General features: G+C 47.4%; 1 protein-coding gene across 3 annotated transcripts in view; it reads left to right on the forward strand.

Moving 5' to 3' along the window:
* Nucleotides 1-23,114, forward strand: part of ARHGEF18 (Rho/Rac guanine nucleotide exchange factor 18) — a 326,699-nt gene that overhangs the window by 252,272 nt on the left and 51,313 nt on the right. For all 3 annotated transcript variants that reach the window (XM_063916323.1, XM_063916329.1, XM_063916333.1), the window contains one exon: nt 2,649-2,705. In XM_063916323.1, the coding sequence (XP_063772393.1) occupies nt 2,649-2,705 (57 nt within the window). The remainder of the gene's footprint in view (nt 1-2,648; nt 2,706-23,114) is intronic.

Consider the following 23,114-nt stretch of genomic DNA (forward strand, 5'->3'; position numbering starts at 1 on the left):
CTTTTGTAATTTTTCTTTTTTAAAAGCAATCAGTTCTCTTTTATATTGAGACACTTGTTGAATTTTTTCCATCCAACTTTCCTCTTTATCAGCTAATAGTGCCGGAGTATGTACCAGTTCAAATGCACTGATCTTATTTTTGATAACCTCCATTTCTTTTTTTAGATTGCTCTATAACCAATAATATTAAATCTAGCGAGCATTTATTTAAGATGGCCGTCTACAGTCGACAAAATTGTACATCATAACGTCCTATCGTAGGACAGTTTCTGACCCGGAATCCTCTAGGTGTTTTTATCATTTTATAGTAATCACTGAGTGACAGTCCATGATGTTTTCCACTGACGTTGCTTCGGCTTCGTCATTGATGCCTTTGTCACACAATATTCCCTCAGCTTCTGATTCTGAGAAAGACCATATATCCCCTGCAGGAAATTTAAAATGTCCAAATTGGTCATCCGTTTGTTCCATATTAACAGTATAGTTAGTGGAAACTCACAGTGTAATCACAGCGCAGCACTGTGAGTTTCCACTAACTATTCTGTTAATATGAAACAAACGGATGACCAATTTGCACATTTTAAATTTCCAATTGTGTCGGCCAGAGGGTCATTATTGCAACCGACAGCATGTCTGTTAGATTCTCTGTTGCAGCCGTTAATTCGCAACGAACCAAGTTTTTTGTTAGATACAACTAGTCTACTTAACAATCTGCAGGGTTTAACATCAATTCCAGATGATTGGTAACGGTAGATGTAGTAAGTCTGTACACCTCAATACCGCATCAATTCGGATTAGCCGCTGTCAAAAGGTTTTTTTACTGAAGAAAAAGGCATTCAGTCTGGCTAAAATTGATGTAATACTACAGTTGTTGGAATTAATCTTGACAATGAATTTTTTTCTTTATGACCAGCAATTCTACATGCAAATAAGGGGGTGTGCGATGGGTTCCTCTGTGGCTCCAGTGTACGCAAACATAGTGATGTTCGGGGTAGAGGAAGATCTGTTTTACAATAATCCTCTATTCACTTCTCATGCGCTATTATTTAACAGGTATATAGATGATTTAATTGTCTTGTGGAAAGGTAATCATACAATACTGGAAAATATTATTGTTGCGTACAATGCCACAGAGGGACCCATCAAGTTCACCTACTGCATGATTCAAGATGTTATTAATTTTTTAGATGTTAGTATTCAGATTAAGAACTCTGTCCTTACCACTACTGTGTTTGTGAAGCTAACAGATAAACAACAACTCCTTCATGCTAGAAGTTGTCGCCCTAAATCAATGACTAGAGGACTTCCATACTCTCAGATGATCAGAATTAGACGTATCAACAGTAACAGCGAGACGGCAGAACAACAGATTGATTCCCTAATTGATAAACTGGTAGATAGAGGGTATTCTTTATTTTTAGAGCATTTTAATGTTTTTAAAGTGATGGCCCTTGACAGAGAAACATTACTTACCACAAGTAAGATAAGTAAGGTAGACAAACCAATTTTACCGTGGGTAAATAAATTTAATTTGGGATCAACACATATTAATTCTATATCCAAAAAACATTGGCCAATCATAAGTTCAGACAATAATTTGCATTTGGGAGAAACAAAATGAATGCCTTGTTATTCACGAGGCCAGAACCTACGTGATTTGTTGGTAAAAACTGATGTGGCAAAATTAAAGAGAGAACCTGTAGGCAAAAGGTCATTTTTGCCTTCTATAATAAAATTAGGTAATATTAAATGTTCTTGTGTAACGTGCCAGTATCTCCTTGTATGATACTTCTTTAATCATCCCCATACGGGGCAAAAAATCCCCATTAAACATCAGCTGACATGCAACTCAAATTTTGTTATTTATCAAATCATCTACCCATGTGACTTGAGCTACATAGGCAAAACTGAGCGAAAGTTCAAAGAAATGATGTAAGCCCACAGATCAGCCATCCGAAATGCCCTGGACACGGGAGACCGTGAACAGCCTGTTGCCCGACATTTTGCCCATTTTAAACATCAGATATAGAATGATAGACTGTGTTCTTGGAGATATGAGAGGAGGCAATAGAGGTGCGAAATTATTACAATTAGAAACAAAATGGATATTGCGCCTGGGTGTAATACACCCCAGAGAGGTCTCAATGAAACAGTCTCATATTCATGTTTTTTAAAATGAAACAGTTAGTGATACTTGCCAGTGGCAATCGTAAAACAGCATATATAAGTATTGGCTATGATATGGACAACAATTGTAACAGACATGCTTTGATGCAGTGTAACATTGTGCAAAATGTGTTGAAGATAACTATGTAGTTGTTAACTATCTGCTATCATATTGTTCCAGCCAGCTTTAAAGTTTACTGCACGCTACTTCAGTTGTTATGGTGATGGGTGTCTATTGCACGGCGCCGTCGCTTGACGATGACGTCACGTCTTATGCGGCTCGGCGGGTGATATCTCGGAGGCGGGTGAAAACAAAATCCCAGGTAATCGCTGGCATCAGGGCTAATAGGATAGCCCGGGCTGTTATTTACCACGACTATTTGGACACCGCTCCATATCTGTATTGATTGTGTATGTAGTTGGGTAGAATGTCCAGTAGTAACATTTTTCTTTTTAATAATTTGCTTGTTTTTAAACCACAGTCTGAAGAGTCAATGTCTGAGAATAACAACCCTCGTCCTTTAGATGATGAATCTCAGGTAATAAATGTTCAAGTTAATTAAAGGACCACAAAACTTATAATGCAAACTATTTTCTAAAGACGCTAATTGTCTATTTACATTTACATACAGTACATGTATTTTTCCAGTTACTCAATGACACTGTGTTAGCATTGTGTAACAAGCAGCATGCAAATAATGTCAGTATAGACGGGCATGACTGTCTACCCCTCAAAATAATAATAAAAAATAATGTATTTTCTCTAACATCCTAGTGGATGCTGGGGACTCCGTAAGGACCATGGGGAGTAGACGGGCTCCGCAGGAGACGGGGCACTCTAAGAAAGAATTAGGACTACTGGTGTGCACTGGCTCCTCCCTCTATGTCCCTCCTCCAGACCTCAGTTAGAATCTGTGCCCGGTCAGAGCTGGGTGCACTTTTGTGAGCTCTCCTGAGCTTGCTAATAAGAAAGTATTTTATTAGGATTTTTTATTTCTCTGACGTCCTAGTGGATGCTGGGAACTCCGTAAGGACCATGGGGAATAGACGGGCTCCGCAGGAGACTGGGTACTCTAAAAGAAAGATTAGGTACTATCTGGTGTGCACTGGCTCCTCCTTCTATGCCCCTCCTCCAGACCTCAGTTAGATTTCTGTGCCCGGCCGAGCTGGATGCACACTAGGGGCTCTCCTGAGCTCCTAGAAAGAAAGTATATTTTAGGTTTTTTATTTTACAGTGAGACCTGCTGGCAACAGGCTCACTGCAACGAGGGACTAAGGGGAGAAGAAGCGAACCTACCTGCTTGCAGCTAGCTTGGGCTTCTTAGGCTACTGGACACCATTAGCTCCAGAGGGATCGACCGCAGGACCCGTCCTTGGTGTTCGTTCCCGGAGCCGCGCCGTTGTCCCCCTTACAAAGCCAGAAGCATGAAGATGGTCCGGAAAATCGGCGGCAGAAGACTTCAGTCTTCACCAAGGTAGCGCACAGCACTGCAGCTGTGCGCCATTGCTCCTCTGTACACCTCACACTCCGGTCACTGATGGGTGCAGGGCGCTGGGGGGGGGGGGGGGGCGCCCTGAGCAGCAATATAAACACCTTGGCTGGCAAAATAATCACAATATATAGCCCCAGAGGCTATATATGTGATAATTACACCTGCCAGAATCCATAAAAAAGCGGGAGAAAAGTCCGCCAAAAAAGGGGCGGAGCTATCTCCCTCAGCACACTGGCGCCATTTCTCCCTCACAGCTCCGCTGGAAGGAAGCTCCCTGGCTCTCCCCTGCAGTCTGCACTACAGAAAGGGTAAAAAAGAGAGGGGGGGCACTAAATTTAGGCGCAGTATAACTTATAGCAGCTATAAGGGGACATAATTCAGTTAGTCGCTGCATTATATAGCGCTCTGGTGTGTGCTGGCATACTCTCTCTCTCTGTCTCCCCAAAGGGCTTTTGTGGGGTCCTGTCTCCTGTTAAGAGCATTCCCTGTGTGTGTGCGGTGTGTCGGTACGACTGTGTCGACATGTTTGATGAGGAGGCTTATGTGGAGGCAGAGCAGATGCCTATAAATGTGATGTCACCCCCTGCGGGGCAGACACCTGAGTGGATGGACTTATGGAAGGAATTACGTGCAAGTGTCGACTCCTTACATAAAAAATTTGACGACATGCCAAATGCGGGACAGCCGGCTTCTCAGCTCGTGCCTGCCCTGACGACTCAAAGGCCATCAGGGGCTCTAAAGCGCCCACTACCTCAGATGGCAGACACAGATGTCGACACGGATACTGATACCAGTGTCGACGACGAAGAGTCTAATTTAATGTTCACTAGGGCCATTCGTTGCATGATTGAGGCAATGAAAGAGGTATTACACATTTCTGATATAAACCCAGGTACCTCAAAAAAAGGGTATTATGTTTGGGGAGAAAAAACTACCAATAGTTTTTCCCCCATCTGAAGAATTAAATGAAGTGTGTGAAGAAGCGTGGAATTTCCCCGATAAAAAATTGGTAATTTCTAAAAAGTTACTAATGGCATTCCCTTTCTCGCCAGAGGATAGGTCACGTTGGGAAACACCCCCTAGGGTGGATAAAGCGCTCACACGTTTGTCAAAAAAGGTGGCACTACCGTCTCCGGATACGGCCGCCCTAAAGGAGCCTGCTGATAGAAAGCAGGAGGCGATCCTGAAGTCTGTATATACACACTCAGGCATTATACTGAGACCAGCTATTGCTTCAGCATGGATGTGCAGTGTTGCTGCTGCATGGTCAGATTCCCTGTCGGAAAATATTGACACCCTAGACAGGGACACTATATTGCTAACCGTAGAGCATATAAAAGACTCAGTCTTATACATGAAAGATGCACAGAGGGAGATCTGCCGGCTGGCATTTAGAATAAGTGCATTGTCCATTTCTGCTAGGAGAGGCTTATGGACTCGGCAGTGGACAGGGGATGCAGATTCGAAAAGGCACATGGAAGTTTTGCCTTATAAGGGTGAGGAGTTATTCGGGGATGGTCTCTCAGACCTAGTTTCCACAGCAACAGCTGGGAAGTCAGCATTTTTGCCCCATGTCCCCTCACAGCCTAAGAAAGCGCCGTATTATCAGGTACAGTCCTTTCGACCCCAGAAAAACAGGCGGGGAAAAGGCGGGTCCTTTCTGTCTAGAGGCAGAGGTAGGGGAAAAAAGCTGCAACAAACAGCAGGTTTCCAGGAACAAAAGTCCTCCCCCGCTTCTTCCAAGTCCGCCGCATGACGGTGGGGCTCCACAGGCGGAGCCAGGTACGGTGGCGGGCCGCCTCAAAAATTTCAGCGATCAGTGGGCTCGCTCACAGGTGGATCCCTGGATCCTTCAAGTTGTATCTCAGGGGTACAAGCTGGAATTCGAGGCGTCTCCCCCCCGCCGTTTCCTCAAATCTGCCTTGCCGACAACTCCCTCGGGCAGGGAGGCTGTGCTAGAGGCAATTCACAAGCTGTATTCCCAGCAGGTGATAGTCAAGGTGCCCCTACTTCAACAAGGACGGGGTTACTATTCCACACTGTTTGTGGTACCGAAACCGGATGGTTCGGTGAGACCCATTTTCAATTTGAAATCCTTAAACACATACATAAAAAAATTCAAGTTCAAGATGGAATCGCTCAGGGCGGTTATTGCAAGCCTGGACGAGGGGGATTACATGGTATCCCTGGACATCAAGGATGCTTACCTGCATGTCCCCATTTACCATCCTCACCAGGAGTACCTCAGATTTATGGTACAGGATTGCCATTACCAATTCCAGACACTGCCGTTTGGACTGTCCGCGGCACCGAGGGTGTTTACCAAGGTAATGGCAGAAATGATGATACTCCTTCGAAAAAAGGGAGTTTTAATTATCCCGTACTTGGACGATCTCCTTATAAAGGCGAGGTCCAAGGAGCAGTTGTTGGTCGGAGTAGCACTATCTCGGGAAGTGCTACATCAGCACGGATGGATTCTAAACATTCCAAAATCACAGCTGGTTCCTTCCACACGCCTACTGTTCCTGGGGATGGTTCTGGGCACAGAACAGAAAAAAGTGTTTCTCCCGCAGGAGAATGCCATGGAGCTGTCATCTCTAGTCAGAGACCTCCTGAAACCAAAACCAAAACTGCACACGAGTCCTGGGAAAAATGGTGGCTTCATACGAAGCAATTCCATTCGGCAGGTTCCATGCAAGAACCTTCCAGTGGGACCTCTTGGACAAGTGGTCGGGATCGCATCTTCAGATGCATCGACTGATAACCTTGTCTCCAAGGACCAGGGTGTCTCTGCTGTGGTGGCTGCAGAGTGCTCATCTTCTAGAGGGCCGCAGATTCGGCATACAGGACTGGGTCCTGGTGACCACGGATGCCAGCCTTCGAGGCTGGGGGGCAGTCACACAGGGAAGAAATTTCCAAGGACTTTGGTCAAGTCAGGAGTCGTCCCTACACATAAATATTCTGGAACTGAGGGCCATTTACAATGCCCTAAGTCAGGCAAGGCCCCTGCTTCAAAACCAGCCGGTACTGATCCAATCAGACAACATCACGGCAGTCGCCCATGTAAACCGACAGGGCGGCACAAGAAGCAGGATGGCGATGGCAGAAGCCACAAGGATTCTCCGATGGGCGGAAAATCACGTCGTAGCACTGTCAGCAGTGTTCATTCCGGGAGTGGACAACTGGGAAGCAGACTTCCTCAGCAGACACGACCTACACCCGGGAGAGTGGGGACTTCATCCAGAAGTCTTCAAACTGTTGGTAAACCGTTGGGAAAGGCCACAGGTGGACATGATGGCGTCCCGCCTCAACAAAAAGCTAAAGAGATATTGCGCCAGGTCAAGGGACCCTCAGGCGATAGCTGTGGACACTCTAGTGACACCGTGGGTGTACCAGTCGGTTTATGTGTTCCCTCCTCTGCCTCTCATACCAAAGGTACTGAGAATAATAAGAAGGCAAGGAGTAAGAACGATACTCGTGGTTCCGGATTGGCCAAGAAGAGCTTGGTACCCAGAACTTCAAGAAATGATGTCAGAGGACCCATGGCCTCTACCGCTCAGACAGGATCTGCTACAGCAGGGGCCCTGTCTGTTCCAAGACTTACCGCGGCTGCGTTTGACGGCATGGCGGTTGAATTCCGGATCCTAAAGGAAAAGGGCATTCCGGAGGAAGTCATTCCTACGCTGATAAAAGCCAGGAAAGAAGTAACCGCAAACCATTATCACCGTATTTGGCGAACATATGTTGCGTGGTGTGAGGCCAGGAAGGCCCCTACAGAGGAATTTCAGCTGGGTTGTTTTCTGCACTTCCTACAGTCGGGAGTGACTATGGGCCTAAAATTGAGTTCCATTAAGGTCCAGATTTCGGCTCTGTCGATTTTCTTCCAGAAAGAACTGGCTTCAATGCCTGAAGTTCAGACATTTGTAAAGGGAGTGCTACATATTCAGCCCCCTTTTGTGCCTCCTGTGGCACCTTGGAATCTCAACGTGGTGTTGAGTTTCCTGAAATCACATTGGTTTGAGCCACTTAAAACTGTGGATCTGAAATATCTCATGTGGAAAGTGGTCATGTTATTGGCCTTGGCTTCGGCCAGGCGTGTGTCAGAATTGGCGGCTTTGTCATGTAAAAGCCCTTATCTGATTTTCCATATGGATAGGGCAGAATTGAGGACTCGTCCCCAGTTTCTCCCTAAGGTGGTATCCGCTTTTCACTTGAACCAACCTATTGTAGTGCCTGCGGCTACTAGGGACTTGGAAGATTCCAAGTTACTGGACGTAGTCAGGGCCTTGAAAATTTATGTTTCCAGGACGGCTGGAGTCAGGAAAACTGACTCGCTTTTTATCCTGTATGCACCCAACAAACTAGGTGCTCCTGCTTCTAAGCAGAATATTGCTCGCTGGATTTGTAGCACAATTCAGCTGGCGCATTCTGCGGCTGGATTGCCGCATCCTAAATCAGTAAAAGCCCATTCCACGAGGAAAGTGGGCTCTTCATGGGCGGCTGCCCGAGGGGTCTCGGCTTTACAACTTTGCCGAGCTGCAACTTGGTCAGGGGCAAACACGTTTGCTAAATTCTACAAATTTGATACCCTGGCTGAGGAGGACCTTGAGTTCTCTCATTCGGTGCTGCAGAGTCATCCGCACTCTCCCACCCGTTTGGGAGCTTTGGTATAATCCCCATGGTCCTTACGGAGTTCCCAGCATCCACTAGGACGTCAGAGAAAATAAGATTTTACTCACCGGTAAATCTATTTCTCGTAGTCCGTAGTGGATGCTGGGCGCCCATCCCAAGTGCGGATTGTCTGCAATACTTGTATATAGTTATTGCCTAACTAAAGGGTTATTGTTGAGCCATCTGTTGAGAGGCTCAGTTATATTTCATACTGTTAACTGTATAGTATCACGAGTTATACGGTGTGATTGGTGTGGCTGGTATGAGTCTTACCCGGGATTCAAAATCCTTCCTTATTGTGTCAGCTCTTCCGGGCACAGTATCCTAACTGAGGTCTGGAGGAGGGTCATAGAGGGAGGAGCCAGTGCACACCAGATAGTACCTAATCTTTCTTTTAGAGTGCCCAGTCTCCTGCGGAGCCCGTCTATTCCCCATGGTCCTTACGGAGTTCCCAGCATCCACTACGAACTACGAGAAATAGATTTACCGGTGAGTAAAATCTTATTTTTCAGAGAGATCTGCTGGCAACAGACTCTCTGCTACGTGGGACTGAGGGGAGAGAAGCAAACCTACTAACTGCGGATAGGTTGCGCTTCTTAGGCTACTGGACACCATTAGCTCCAGAGGGATCGAACACAGGAACTCAACCTTGGTCGTCCGTTCCCGGAGCCGCGCCGCCGTCCCCCTCGTAGAGCCAGAAGACAGAAGCCGGCGAGTGAAGCAAGAAGACCTCAAAATCGGCGGCAGAAGACTCCTGTCTTCATATGAGGTAGCGCACAGCACTGCAGCTGTGCGCCACTAACCCACACACTCCGGTCACTGTAGGGTGCAGGGCGCGGGGGGGGGGGGGGGGGGCGCCCTGGGCAGCAATTGAGTACCTCCTGGCAAAATAGAGCATATATACAGCTGGGCACTGTATATATGCATGAGCCCCCGCCATTATTTTACAAAATCGCGGGACAGAAGCCCGCCGCTGAGGGGGCGGGGCTTCTTCCTCGGCACTCACCAGCGCCATTTTCTCTCCACAGCTCCGCTGAGAGGAAGCTCCCCAGGCTCTCCCCTGCAGAAGCACGATAGAAGAGGGTGAAAAGAGAGGGGGGCACATAAATTTGACGTAAAAACAATATATACAGCAGCTACTGGGTTAACACTACGTTACTGTGTGATTCCTGGGTCATGTAGCGCTGGGGTGTGTGCTGGCATACTCTCTGTCTCTCCAAAGGGCCTTGTGGGGGAACTGTCTTCAAATAGAGCATCCCCTGTGTGTGTGGTGTGTCGGTATGTGTGTGTCGACATGTCTGAGGTAAAAGGCTCCCCTAAGGAGGAGATAGAGCAAATATGTGTGTGAGGGTGTCTCCGTCGACAACGCCGACACCTGTTGGATATGTGTAATTAAGTGCTGAGGTGAATTTATTGCACAAAAGATTAGAGGACAGACAGGAAATCTACCCATGTCTGTCCCTCTGTCGCAGAGACCTTCAGTGTCTCTCAATGCTCACTATCCAAAATAATAAACACTGATGTCGACACGGAGATTGACTCCAGTGTCGACTACGATAATGCAAAGTTACAGCCAAAATGGCAGAAAAGTATTCAATATATGATTATTGTAATAAAAGATGATTTGCATATCACTGATGACTCATCTGTCCCTGACAAGGGTACACATGTTTAAGGGGAAGAAAGCTGAGGTAAATTTCCCTCCTCTCATGAGGAAAAAGAGCGGGAATCTCCAGACAAGAGACTGCAGTTTCCCACAAAGAATTCTCAGGCAGTATCCTTTCCCCACTAGGGCCAGGATACGATGGGAATCTTCCCCTAGGGTGTCACGTTTGCCCAAAAGGTAACCTGTCGTAACAGCTATTCTCAGGGATCCTGCAGATAGCGTGCACATTCTGGTACACTACTCAGACCGGCGATTGTGTTGGCATGGGTTTATAGCGCTGGGGCAGAGTGGACAGGTACCTTATCAGCAGAGATTGAGACCCTAGTATGTCGATATATATAGATATATGTATATATATATATATATATATATATATATATATATATATATATATATAGTAAAGATGCTGTCTTAAGAGATAGATATATATATATATATATATATATATATATATATATATATATATATATATATAAAACATGTCCAAAGAGACATGAGTATACTGGGTCCTAGAGACAAAGCTATGTCGATTTCTGCTTGACGTGTCCTGTAGAATGTGCTATGGACAGATGATGCCGACTTAAGAGGCATATGGAAGGCTGAGGATTGTGTGGGGAAGGGTTCTCGGACCTGGTCTCCACAGCTATAGCTGGTAATTTTGTTGTTTTGCCTTATATTCCTGCACAGCCTAGGAAAGCGCGTCATTATCAAATGCAGCCTTTAGAACAAAGAAACAAGAAAGTCCGAGGTGCGTCCTTTCTTGCCAGAGGTGGGGGCAGTGGAAAGAAGCTGCACAACACAGCTAGGTCCCAGGAACAGAAGTCCTCCCCGGCCTCTACAAAAATCCACCGCATGTCGCTGGGGCTCCACAGGCGGAGCTAGGCCCGGTGGGGGCACGCCTGCGTAAGTTCAGCCACAAGTGGGTTCACTCCCTGTTAGGTCCCTGGGCAATAGATATTGTGTCTCAGGGATGCAAGCTGGACTTTGAGAGGATGCCCCCTCACCGCCGGCCCTGCCGGCTTCCCCCCACGAGAGGGAAACAGTGTTTACTGCAATTCACAAATTGTATCTTCAACAGGTGGTGGTCAAGGTTCCCCTCCTTCAACAAGGAGGGGGTTATTATTCGACCATGTTGTAGTCCCGAAACCGGACGGTTCGGTCAGACCCATATTGAATTTAAAATTCCTGAACATATACCTGAAAAGGTTCAAGTTCAAGATGGAATCGCTCAGAGCGGTCATCGCAAGCCTGGAAGGGGGGGATTATATGGTGTCTCGGGACATAAAGGATGCATACCTTCATGTTCCCATTTATCCACCTCATCAGGCGTACCTCAGATTTGTGGCACAGGATTGTCATTACCCATTCCAGACGTTGTCTGTCCACGGCACCGAGAATATTTATCAAGGTAATGGCAGAAATGATGATGCTTCTGCGAAAGCAAGGAGTTACAATTATCCCATACTTGGACGATTTCCTCATAAAGGCGAGGTCCAGAGAGCAGTTGCTGATCAGCGTAGCACACTCTCGGGAGGTGTTGCAACAGCACGGCTGGGTTCTGAATATTCCAAAGTCGCAGCTGATTCCTACGACGCGTCTGCCCTTCTTGGGCATGATTCTGGAAACAGACCAGAAGAAGGTTTTTCTCCCGGCGGAGAAGGCTCAGGAGCTCGTGACTCTGGTCAGAGGCCTCTTAAAACCAAAACAGGTGACTGTGCATCAATGCACGCGAGTCCTGGGAAAGATGGTGGCGTCATACGAAGCCATTCCCTTCGGCAGGTTCCATGCGAGGACCTTTCAGTGGGATCTGTTGGACAGGTGGTCCGGATCGCATCTTCAGATGCAGCGGCTGATCACCCTATCCCCCAGGGCCAGGGTGCCTCTTCTGTGGTGGCTGCAGAGTGCCCGCCTTATCGAGGGTCGCAGGTTCGGCATTCAGGACTGGGTCCTGGTGACCACGGATGCAAGCCTCCGAGGGTGGGGGGCAGTCACACAGGGAAGAAATTTCCAGGGTCTGTGGTCAAGTCAGGAGGATTGTCTGCACATCAATATCCTGGGACTAAGGGCCATATACAACGCCCTAAGTCAAGCAGAGCCTCTGCTTCGCTACCAACCGGTGCTGATTCAGGCAGACAACATCACCGCAGTGGCTCATGTAAACCGCCAAGGCGGCACAAGGAGCAGGGTGGCGATGGCGGAAGCCACCAGAATTCTTCGCGGGGTGGAGAATCACGTAAAAGCACTGTTAGCAGTGTTCATTCCGGGAGTTGACAACTGGGAAGCAGACTTCCTCAGCAGGCTCAACCTCCACCCGGGAGAGTGGGGACTTCATCAAGAAGTCTTCACACAGATTACAAGTCGTTGGGAAATGCCACAGGTGGACATGATGGCATCCCGCCTCAACAAAAAGCTACAAATGTATTGCGCCAGGTCAAGAGACCCTCAGGCGATAGCTGTGGACGCACTAGTGACACCGTGGGTGTTCCAGTCGGTTTATGTATTTCCTCCTCTTCCTCTCATACCCAAGGTGCTGGGAATCGTAAGAAAAAGAGGAGTGAGAACAATACTCATTGTTCCGGTTTGGCCAAGAAGGACTTGGTATCTGGAATTGCAAGAAATGCTCAGAGGACCCATGGCCTCTGCCTCTCAGACAGGATCTGTTGCAACAGGGGCCCTGTCTGTTCCAAGACTTACCGCGGCTACGTTTGACGGCATGGCGGTTGAACGCCGGATCCTAGCAGGAAAAGGCATTCCGGATGAGGTTATTCCTACGCTAATAAAGGCTAGGAAGGACGTGACGGCTAAGCATTATCACCGTATATGGCGAAAATATGTTGCTTGGTGTGAGGTCAGGAATGCCCCTACGGAGGAATTCCAGCTGGGCCGTTTCCTTCACTTCCTACAGTCGGGAGTGACTTTGGGCTTAAAATTGGGGTCCATTGAGGTCCAGATTTCAGCCCTATCCATTTTCTTTCACAAGGAACTGGCTTCTCTTCCTGAAGTTCAGACGTTTGTAAAGGGAGTGCTGCATATTCAGCCCCTTTTGTGCCACCAGTGGCACCTTGGGATCTTAACGTGGTGTTGAGTTTCCTGAAATCACACTGGTTTGAGCCACTTAAAACCGTGGAGTTAAAATATCTCACGTGGAAGGTGGTCATGCTGTTGGCCTTAGCTTTAGCTATGCGTGTGTCAGAATTGGCGGCTTTGTCACATAAAAGCCCCTATCTGGTTTTCCATATGGACAGGGCAGAATTACGGACTAGTCCGCAATTTCTGACAAAAGTGGTGTCATCTTTTCATTTGAACCAACCTATTGTGGTGCCTGCGGCTACTCGCGACTTGGAGGATGCCAAGTTACTAGAGGTAGTCAGGGCTTTGAAGGTTTATGTAGCCAGAACGGCTGGAGTCGGGAAAACTGAGTCGTTGTTTGTCCTGTATGCATCCAACAAGCTGGGTGCTCCTGCTTCAAAGCAAACTATTGCTCGCTGGATCTGTAACACGATTCAGCAGGCTCATTTTGCGGCTGGATTGCCGCCTCCAAAATCAGTAAAAGCCCATTCCACAAGGAAGGTGGGCTCTTCTTGGGCGGCTGCCCGAGGGGTCTCGGCATTACAGCTTTGCCGAGCGGCTACTTGGTCAGGTTAAAACACTTTTGCAAAGTTCTACAAGTTTGATACCCTGGCTGAGGAGGACCTAGTGTTTGCTCATTCGGTGCTGCAGAGTCATATGCACTCTCCCGCCCGTTTGGGAGCTTTGGTATAATCCCCATGGTCCTTACGGAGTCCCCAGCATACACTACGGACTACGAGAAATAGATTTACCGGTAAGTAAAATCTTATTATTTTTTAAAATTCTCAGCACTTGTGGTGGGATTAACAGCCCCATTTTCTCTTACATCCTAGAGGATACTGGGGTTTCATTTATTACCATGGGGTATAGATGGGTCCACTAGGAGCCATGGGCACTTTAAGAATTTGATAGTGTGTGCTGGCTTCTCCCTCTATGCCCCTCCTACCAGACTCAGTTTAGAAAATGTGCCCGGAGGAGCCGGTCACGCTGAAGGAAGCTCCTGAAGAGTTTTCTGCATTTATTTTATATGTTTGTTATTTTCAGGCAGGGCTGGATGGCACCAGCCTGCCTGCTTCGTGGGACTTTTTGGGGGACGGGACGGCCCAACCTCTTGAAGGGTTAGTGGTCTCATTCCCCACTGACAGCACACTGAGCTCCTGAGAGAACTATTCGCAAGACCCACCACGGCGAGCGTACACTCCTGCAGCACGCCGTCACCCCTAACACAGCCAGAAGAATGAAGAGTGGTGAGTACTAACCTGGCGTCCCGGTTAGCGGAGCGCCGGCCATCATGGCGGCGTGAGGGTACGGAGATGCACGGCTTCTAACCGGGGCGGATTGCGTCTCCAGACACAGTACTCAGCTGTGTCTCAGTACACTGTACACAGTACCCACACTGGCAAAAACAGCCTTAAAACTGTTTTCTCTCCATTTTAAGCACCAGATTACCTCAGCCAGTATAAAAAAGCGGGAAGACCGCGTGCCATTGAAGGGGCGAGGCCTTCACTATGAGAGGATCCAGCAACTCACGAGCGCCATTTTCCCTCTGCAGTGGACGCAGACGCTAACTGACAGGGATGCTCAGCTCCTCCGGAGTGACTCCAATTTACATCAACGTTACCAGGGGGTCAAAGCAGGGGGGGAGCGATTATTAGTGTACTTAGTCTGCGACCCGGCTAAGCTTGGCATTAGCGATAAGTGCGCAGTGGGGGCTGGCTCCAAATAACTCTGTGTCTCCCTGAAGGGCTCTTTGTCAGTTAATTGTGCTTAACCTTTTCCTGTGTGTGCTGTCACATTTACATTGTTAGGCAAAGAGTGTGTTTCTTGTACAGCAGAGTGTTCCTCTTCATCATGGGGTTCCTTACTGGGTACTCAGGGCATTGCACCTTCCCAGAATAGCGGGGCTGAGCCGGAGTGGGTTAATTCCATTAAAGGAATGATCTCCAATATTTCTATGAAATTATCCTGCAATGAGAAAGAGATGCAATACTTAAGACAGACTGTGGATGAGTTTATGAATAGAGACTCAGTCCCCAAACCAGCGTCTCAAACCCCTCCCATTTGTCCACAAAAACGATTTCTGACCCATATCCTGCAGTCTGGCTCTGACGGGTCAGACATGGAGGAGGGTGAGGGGGATTTGGAGGGGGGATGCTACTCTGTCACAGGGAATAGAGGCTCTTATAGATGCTATCAGAGATGTTCTGAAAATTCCAAAACAGGTGTCAGAGGAGTGTGAGGAATCTTATTTTAATGTAAAAAAGAAGTCCTCAGTCACTTTTCCTGTGTCAAAGGAATTGAATACCCTGTTTGAAGAACCGTGGGTTAATCCTGATAAGACATTTCAAATCCCTAAAAGGTTGCTCTCATCTTTTCCTTTTCCTCTGGAGGATAGGAAAAAATGGGAAAATCCACCGATAGTGGACGCATCAGTCTCTAGGCTGTCACGGAAAATTGTATTGCCTGTCCCTGGTGCAGCCTCCCTAAAAGAAGATAGGCTTGCTTAATGCACGCACCACTGCTATGGCAGTGTCAGCACGCCGGGGCTTGTGGCTATGCCAGTGGCCTGCTGATGCGGACTCCAGGAAAGGCGTAGAAGGCCTACCATTCACAGGAGATGCCTTGTTTGGAGATGAACTTGATAAATGGATCTCCAAAGCTACTGCAGGTAAGTCTATGTATCTTCCTTCCGCAGCTCCCCCAGCCAGGAAAGCTTATTCAGCTTCAAATTTACAGTCCTTTCGGACGGCCGAGTTTAAGGGCGAATCCAGAGGTGCTTCTACTGCCTCCAGAGGCGCAAGAGGTAAACCACGCAAACCAGCAAATGCAGGTGCTCAGGAACAGAGCTCAGACTCTGCTTCCTCAAAGCCTTCACCATGACGGTGGACCGCGATGCCAGGAAGGCTGTCAGGTGGGAGCCCGACTAAAATTCTTCAGTCACATCTGGTCAAGTTCGTGTTTGGATCCCTGGGTCATAGATCTTATTTCCCAGGGCTACAGACTGGAGTTCCAAGAGCTCCCACCTCACAGATTCCTCAAATCAGGCTTACCAGTTTCACAAGAGGCAAGTATAACTTGCAGCATGCCATCCAAAAACTGGTACAGACTCATGTCATTGTTCCAGTTCCACCTCATCTACAAAACAAGGGGTACTATTCCAACTTGTTTGTGGTACCGAAACTGGACGGTTTGGTATGGCAGATTCTGAACCTCAAGTCCTTGAACTCGTTCTTAAGAGTGTTCAAGTTCAAGATGGAGTCTCTGAGAGCGGTGATCTCAGGTCTGGAGGAAGGGGAATTCCTAGTGTCTCTGGATATCAGGGATGCGTACCTTCACATTCCGATCAGGCCACCTCATCAGTCTTTTCTTCGGTTTGGACTGCAGGACTGTCACTACTAGTTCCAGGCCCTGCCATTTGGTCACTACACGACACAGAGGGTGTTCACCACAGTGTCGGCAGAGATAATATTTCTACTCCGCAAATAGGGAGTGAATATAATTCCGTACCTGGAAGATCTTCTGATAAAGGCACCGTCCAGGGAGAGGTTGCTGGTCAGCATTGGTCTCTCAACCAAACTTCTTCAGGATCACGGGTGGATTCTGAACCTTCCGAAATCTCACCTAGAGCCAACACGAAGGATTCCATTCCTGGGAATGATACTGGTCACGGAGTCGCATAAGGTGTTCCTTCCGTTGGAAAAAAACATTGGTAATCTAGTCGATGGTTTGGGATGTCCTGAAGCCAACCCGGATATCTGTGCATCTATGCATTAGCCTTCTGGGGAAAACGGTGGTGTCTTACGAGGCGCTTCAATACTGAAGTTTTCACGCAAGACCCTTCCAGCTCGATCTGTTGGACAAATGGTCCGGATCGCATCTTTACATGCACCAGTGGATCTGTCTGTCGCCAAGAGCCAGAATCTCCCTTCTGTGGTGGCTACAGACTTCTCACCTCATCGAGGGTCGGAGGTTCAGAATTCAGAACTGGATTCTGATAACCATGGATGCAAGCCTCAGAGGTTAGGGAGCACTCACCCAGGGGGTGCAGTTTCAAGGTAGATGGTCAAGTCAGGAAGTCACCCTTCCACTCAACATTCTGGAAAAAAATGCTGTGGCGTTGTCAGAGGTCTTCATTTCGGGAGTAGACAACTGGGAAGCAGACTTCCTCAGCAGACACGACCTGCATCCCGGGGGAGTGGGGCCTTCACCCAGAATTGTTCAGGTGCTTGACACGTCGATGGGGATGTCCACAAATCGACATGATGGCATCTCGTCTCAACAAGAAGCTCAAGCGGTATTGTTCCAGGTCGAGGGACCCACAGGCATTGGTCTATCAGATGGTGTACATGTTTCCTCCACTTCCTCTGATTCCAAGAATTCTAAAAAGAATACAAAGGGAAAAGGTTCAAGCAATACTCGTTGGTAGGCCTAGTACGCGGACCTTCTGGAGATGCTCCTCGAAGATCCGTGGCCTCTACCTCTTCGCAAGGATCTTCTGCAACAGGGCCCGTTCGTCTATCAGGACTTACTGTGGCTGCGTTTGACGGAAAGGAAGTTGAACAATTGATTCTAGCCAGAAGAGGTATCCCTAACAAAGTTATCCCAACTATGATCCAAGCCAGGAAGGGGGTAACGTCTACACATTACCACCATATTTGGAAGAAATACCTCTCTTGTTTGAACCATTACAGGAGGTGGACGTAAAATATCATACGTGGATGACCGTCACATTGTTGGCCTTGGCTTCAGCAAGACGTGTGTCGGAGCTTGGGGTTTTGTCTCACAAATGTCCCTATTTAATTTTCCATGAGGTCAGAGCTGAACTCAGAACTCGTCAGCAATTTCTTCCTTAAGTGGTGTCGACGTTTCACATCAGCCAACCTATTGTGGTTCTGGTTATCACCGACACTTCTGCTACTTCAAAGACTTTTGATGTTGTAAGGGCTTTGAAGGTATACGCAAAGAGGACAGCTCGTCACAGAAAATGTGACTCGCTCTTCGTTCTCTATGATCCCAATAAAATTGGGTGTCCTACTTCAAAGCAGACTATTGCACGCTGGATCAGGCTCACTATCCAGCATGCTTATTTCACGGCAGGTTTGCCGGTTCCAAAATCTGTTCAGGCCCACTCCACTCGGCCGGTGGGTTCTTCCTGTGCGGCTGCCCGGGGTGTCTCGGCTTTACAGCTCTGCTGAGCAGCTATTTGGTCTGGTTCGAACACGTTTGATAAGTTCTACAAGTTTGATACTTTGGCCTTTGAGGACCTTAACTTTGATCAATCAGTTCTGCAGGACCCTCAGCACTCTCCCACCCGGTTTGGGAGCTTTGATACATCCCCATGGTACTAAATGGAACCCCAGGATCCTCCTAGGATGTAAGAGAAAATAGGATTTTAATTAGCTACCGGTAAATCCTTTTCTCGTAGTCCGTAGAGGATACTGGGCACCCGCCTGGTGCTTCGTTCTTCCTGCACGGTTACTTGGTTAAGTTTTGTTGGTTCAGCTGTTGCTGTTCCTGTTTAAAGTTGGGTGCATAGCTTTCCTCTGGTTTGTGTGTGCTCGTTCGAAATCTAACCACTATCCTTTATATCCTTCTCTCAAAGTATGTCCGTCTCCTCGGGCACAGTTTCCTAGATTGAGTCTGGTAGGAGGGGCATAGAGGGAGGAGCCAGCCCACATTATCAATTCTTAAAGTGCCCATGGCTCCCAGTGCACCCGTCTATACCCCATGGTACTAAATGGAACCCCAGTGTCCTCTACGGACTACGAGAAAAGGATTCACCGGTAGGTAATTAAAATCCAATTTTTTTTTTAGTTTTGTTTAAGGAAACCTTATTACACCCCTTACTGCATATATAGGACACTAACATATGCTAAACAAATCTATGTAAAAGTTACAGGAACTTTTCATAAATGGACTTGGTGATACAGAGTTTCCTTTGCAGATTATTATTATTATTATTATTTTTTATTCATGAATTTGTTTGAGGTCATTGGTTCTTTGTTTCTTTTAAGAAGTGTATATTATATTATATTTCTGTTCTTTTGTCACTTTCTATAATGCCATCTGCTATTCTACATGTAAATAAAATGTGTAATAGGTAATAACTCTTCCCTTACCGCTGCTCTCGACTCTGTGGCCCTCCTCTCCTCTGTCCCCCTCCGCCGCTCCAAACCCCAACCCTGGCACACCAAACTAACGCGATTCCGACAAATGTTCACACTCCGCAGAACGCTCCTGGAGGAGATCCCACTCTCTAGCGGACTTCCGCCATTTCATGTTTATCCTCTCCTCCTACAGCTCTGCTCTTTCTCTCGCCAAGCAATCCTTTTTCTAAGCACTAATCTCCTCTTCTCAGTCCTCCAGTCCACGCCGACTCTTTGAATCTTTCAACACTCTCCTTCGCTCCCCTCCTTCCTCACTGCCACTGACTTTGCCTCCTTCTTAATCTCCAAAATTGAGGATATCCAAAATGACATCTCCTCCCCTCCCCCCACCATCCCTCCCCTCCATCTATCCCACTCTGTCCTGCTTCCGTCCCACCTCAGACAAGGAAGTCCAGTCCCTCATCTTAACTCCCCCCCCCCCCACCCCCCCTCAACCTGCCCATTGGACCCCCTCCCCTCCCGTCTCCACCGCTCCCTCCCCCCCACTGCCTGCTCCCACCTTGCTCACCTCTTTAACCTATCGCTCTCAGCCGTCTCACAAGCTACCTCTCTGACAACTCCATATCTCTATCACTGTTGACAACACAATCATCTCCCCCGTTCCCCAACTACGCTGCCTGGGCGTCACTCTTGACTCCTCCCTCTCCTTTGCACCCTACATCCAAGCTCTGGCGCAATCTTGTCAATTCCAGCTATGCAACATTGCTCGCATCAGGCCATTTCTCTCCCAGAGTGCAACTAAACTTATCATCCACTCAGTGGTCATCTCACGACTCGACTACTACATTGTTCTCCTCACTGGCCTCACTTGCTCCCACCTCGCTCCCCTCCAATCTGTCCTCCACTTCGCAGCTAGGCTCATCTTCCTCTCCCGCCGCTCCACTTCTGCTACTCCCCTTTGACAAAATCTACACTGGTTCCCATTCCCCTACAGAATCCTCTTCAAACTCCTCACCCTCACATACAAGGCCATCTCTAATTCCACTGCTCCCTACAGCTCCAACCTTCTCTCCCTTCATACTCCCTCCCGCCCACTACGGTCGGCCAATGACAGTCGCCTCTCCTCTGCCCTGGTCACTGCTTCCTATGCACGAGTTCAAGATTTTGCCTGTGCTGCACCCCTTCAGTGGAACGCGCTCCCCCGCTCCATTAGACTCTCCCCGACCTTGCAAAGCTTCAAACGGGCACTGAAAACCCACCTATTTATCAAAGCGTACCCCTCCGATGAATAACCTAGTCCTTAGGCTGCTCCTCCATCCCCCTGCCCCATGCCTTGAACATCTCTGCTTTGCTTGCATACTGCCATCATGCTTCCTCTTGCTTGCTTGCACCTCATGTCATCTGTCTGTCGCCCCTCCCCACTAGATTGTTAGCTCTTTAGAGCAGGGCCCTCTTTCCTCTTGTTGTCTAAGCCCTCTTCTCGATACATTTCACTCAACGACCATCTTTACCTGCTTTTTCTCCTACTAGTAAAGGCTCCTCTCTATGGCCGCCAGCCCCAAGTAGTACAATGATTACTCCCTCGCTACTTACATCTAAGCTGTATTATGTTTTGAGAATTGTGGTGCTCTTTGTTACCTGCACTCAATTTTGTTATTTACTTACTGTTATGCTAAGTTTTGTCTCCCTATACTGTCCTTTGTACGGCGCTGCAAAACATTTGTGACTCCCTATAAATAGAATGTAATAATAATAATAATAGGGATTGAGATCTGTGCTCTGGGGTGACACACTGGTATGCTTTGTTGACATTTGAGCTGTCCAAACTCTGGGGGATACTACAGTACTGCTGATGGTTGTATTAGTGCTGCCACCTATTTGTGTTGGTGTGTGTGGAAGCGTGTAAATAAGATACAAAATTGTATGCAGGGAGCAGCTCTTTTGTGTTGTAACTTACTGTATCTGAAGCTGTAGCAGAATTGACCAGGCAATTGGCTGTGTCCAGGCAATCCCCTCAGGATGCTTCTGCCGCAGAGCCTTCCCCAATTCCTTTTCACCATACTGTGAGGCCTCCATGGCCACATGGTCTCTCTGTCTGTTCAGGGCCTGGTCAACTTTCCACTTCTCTGCACCAGATGTGGGATCATGCTCCGTGTCCATGTCTTGCTAAACATGCAGTGAGTAGATGAATGGGATTCTGAAGCTTTCTCCATACCAGACGATGATTTTCAGCATAATTCAGTCCCGGAGATTGCCTGGGTTCAGGAAGAGGAAGCTTTAATAGTAGCGGTTAGATCTATACTGCTAATTAAAGACTCTGAAGATGCTCCTCCTCATAATGCATCTCTCTTTAAGTGCAAAAAAGGAAGCTGTAACCTTCCCTTCTTTGGTACAGCTGGGGAATCTTCTTACTGAAAATTGGATCCTTCCTTACAAGCTGTTAAAAATTTCCTGATACCTTATGTCTTTTTATCCTCTTCCTTCGTTTGATAGATCCAGATGGTAGATTCCTCCATCTGTGGATGCTCCTATAGCTCAGGTGGCATCCTTGAAAGACACTATAGTTAGAAAACTGGAAGTTTTTATCAAAGCCATTGTTTCAGCTGAAGGCGCATCCGCGAGACCTGCTTTAGCCACAGTACGTGTTTCCAAGGCTTTGGAAAGATTGGCTTATTTTCTGTTCAAAGGTCTTAATTCAGATACACTTTGCTCTGACCTGTTGTCAACAGTGTAGAATGTCATAGGCTTATCTAGGAGAGTCATCTTTAGACCCTAGTATTCTTTCAGCTCTGATATAGGCATTAGTGGCTAGAAGAGTCGTCTGGCTTTGCACATAACAGGGTGACACCACATCGAAACATCGAAACATGCACTGGAATATCCTTCTTTCAATGGTGAGACCCATTTTTGGTTCTGCATTGAATATGTTTATTGCTTCTGCAGCCACCTTTAAGTCAGAGTATATACTGTCCTCAGCTGTTAAACCGAAGGTTCCTCCTTTACATTCCTTTCACTCACAAGGGGTGTCCCAGGTCCCAGCCTTCCTTTTGTGGTCACAGTTCCTCCTCCTTAAGTGAAAAGCCCAAAGGAAGAACATCTTTGACAGGTACCAGGCCTGCCCCAAGCCCATTGAAAAACAAAATGCATGGGCTCCCACCTGGGAGTTCCTAGGGTCAGTTGCAATTTTTCTGCTAGGAATGATAGAAAATGGTATCCGATTCTTGGGTCCGGAGACTGGTGGGATGGGGCTATGTCCTTTCCTTCAAAGAAACTCCTCCCAGACGATTTTTCACCACCGGTCTGTCTTATGATCCGTCCTCAGCCGGAGTTTTAACCGTGTGTGTGTCAGGTACTTTCTTGACTCAGGAGATATATGTCCCTCCACATCACAGAGGGGCAAGTTTATTTATTCAAACCTATTCCTCGTGGGTAAACCAGATAGTTTCTCCGGTCAATACTCAATTTGAAATCCCTTAATGTTTATCTCCAGGTTCCCAAATTTAAAATGCAGTCTCTCCAGTGCATATCTACAGTATGTATGCCGTAGGTTCTGTGTCTCACACTTATCTCTGTGTTTCACAGTATATCTTACTGGATCACTCTCACCTATGTGTATCTCTGTACACTATATTTTGCTGTGTCTCGCACTCGCCTAGGTGTGTTTATCAGTATATAGTACTGTGTCCCTCTCGCATATGCGCATGTATGCCTGTTTTTTCCCTTTCTCCTCTCCGGTCAGGCTTATGCTAAATTAAAACTCTCTGGCATGTATAGGAGACGGGGTATAGAGGAAGAGGGGCCTGAACTGCCCTAAACTTTAAAGCTAAGTACACACTGTGCAATTATTGGGCTGGTTTGCCAATATTTGGGATATCGGCTGGATTTATCGTATAGTGTGTACGAACGATCGTTTTGCCATTTTGCAGATAATTCTGGAAAATC

The sequence above is a fragment of the Pseudophryne corroboree genome, chromosome 1 (genome assembly GCF_028390025.1).
Source record: "Pseudophryne corroboree isolate aPseCor3 chromosome 1, aPseCor3.hap2, whole genome shotgun sequence".
Taxonomy (NCBI): domain Eukaryota; kingdom Metazoa; phylum Chordata; class Amphibia; order Anura; family Myobatrachidae; genus Pseudophryne; species Pseudophryne corroboree.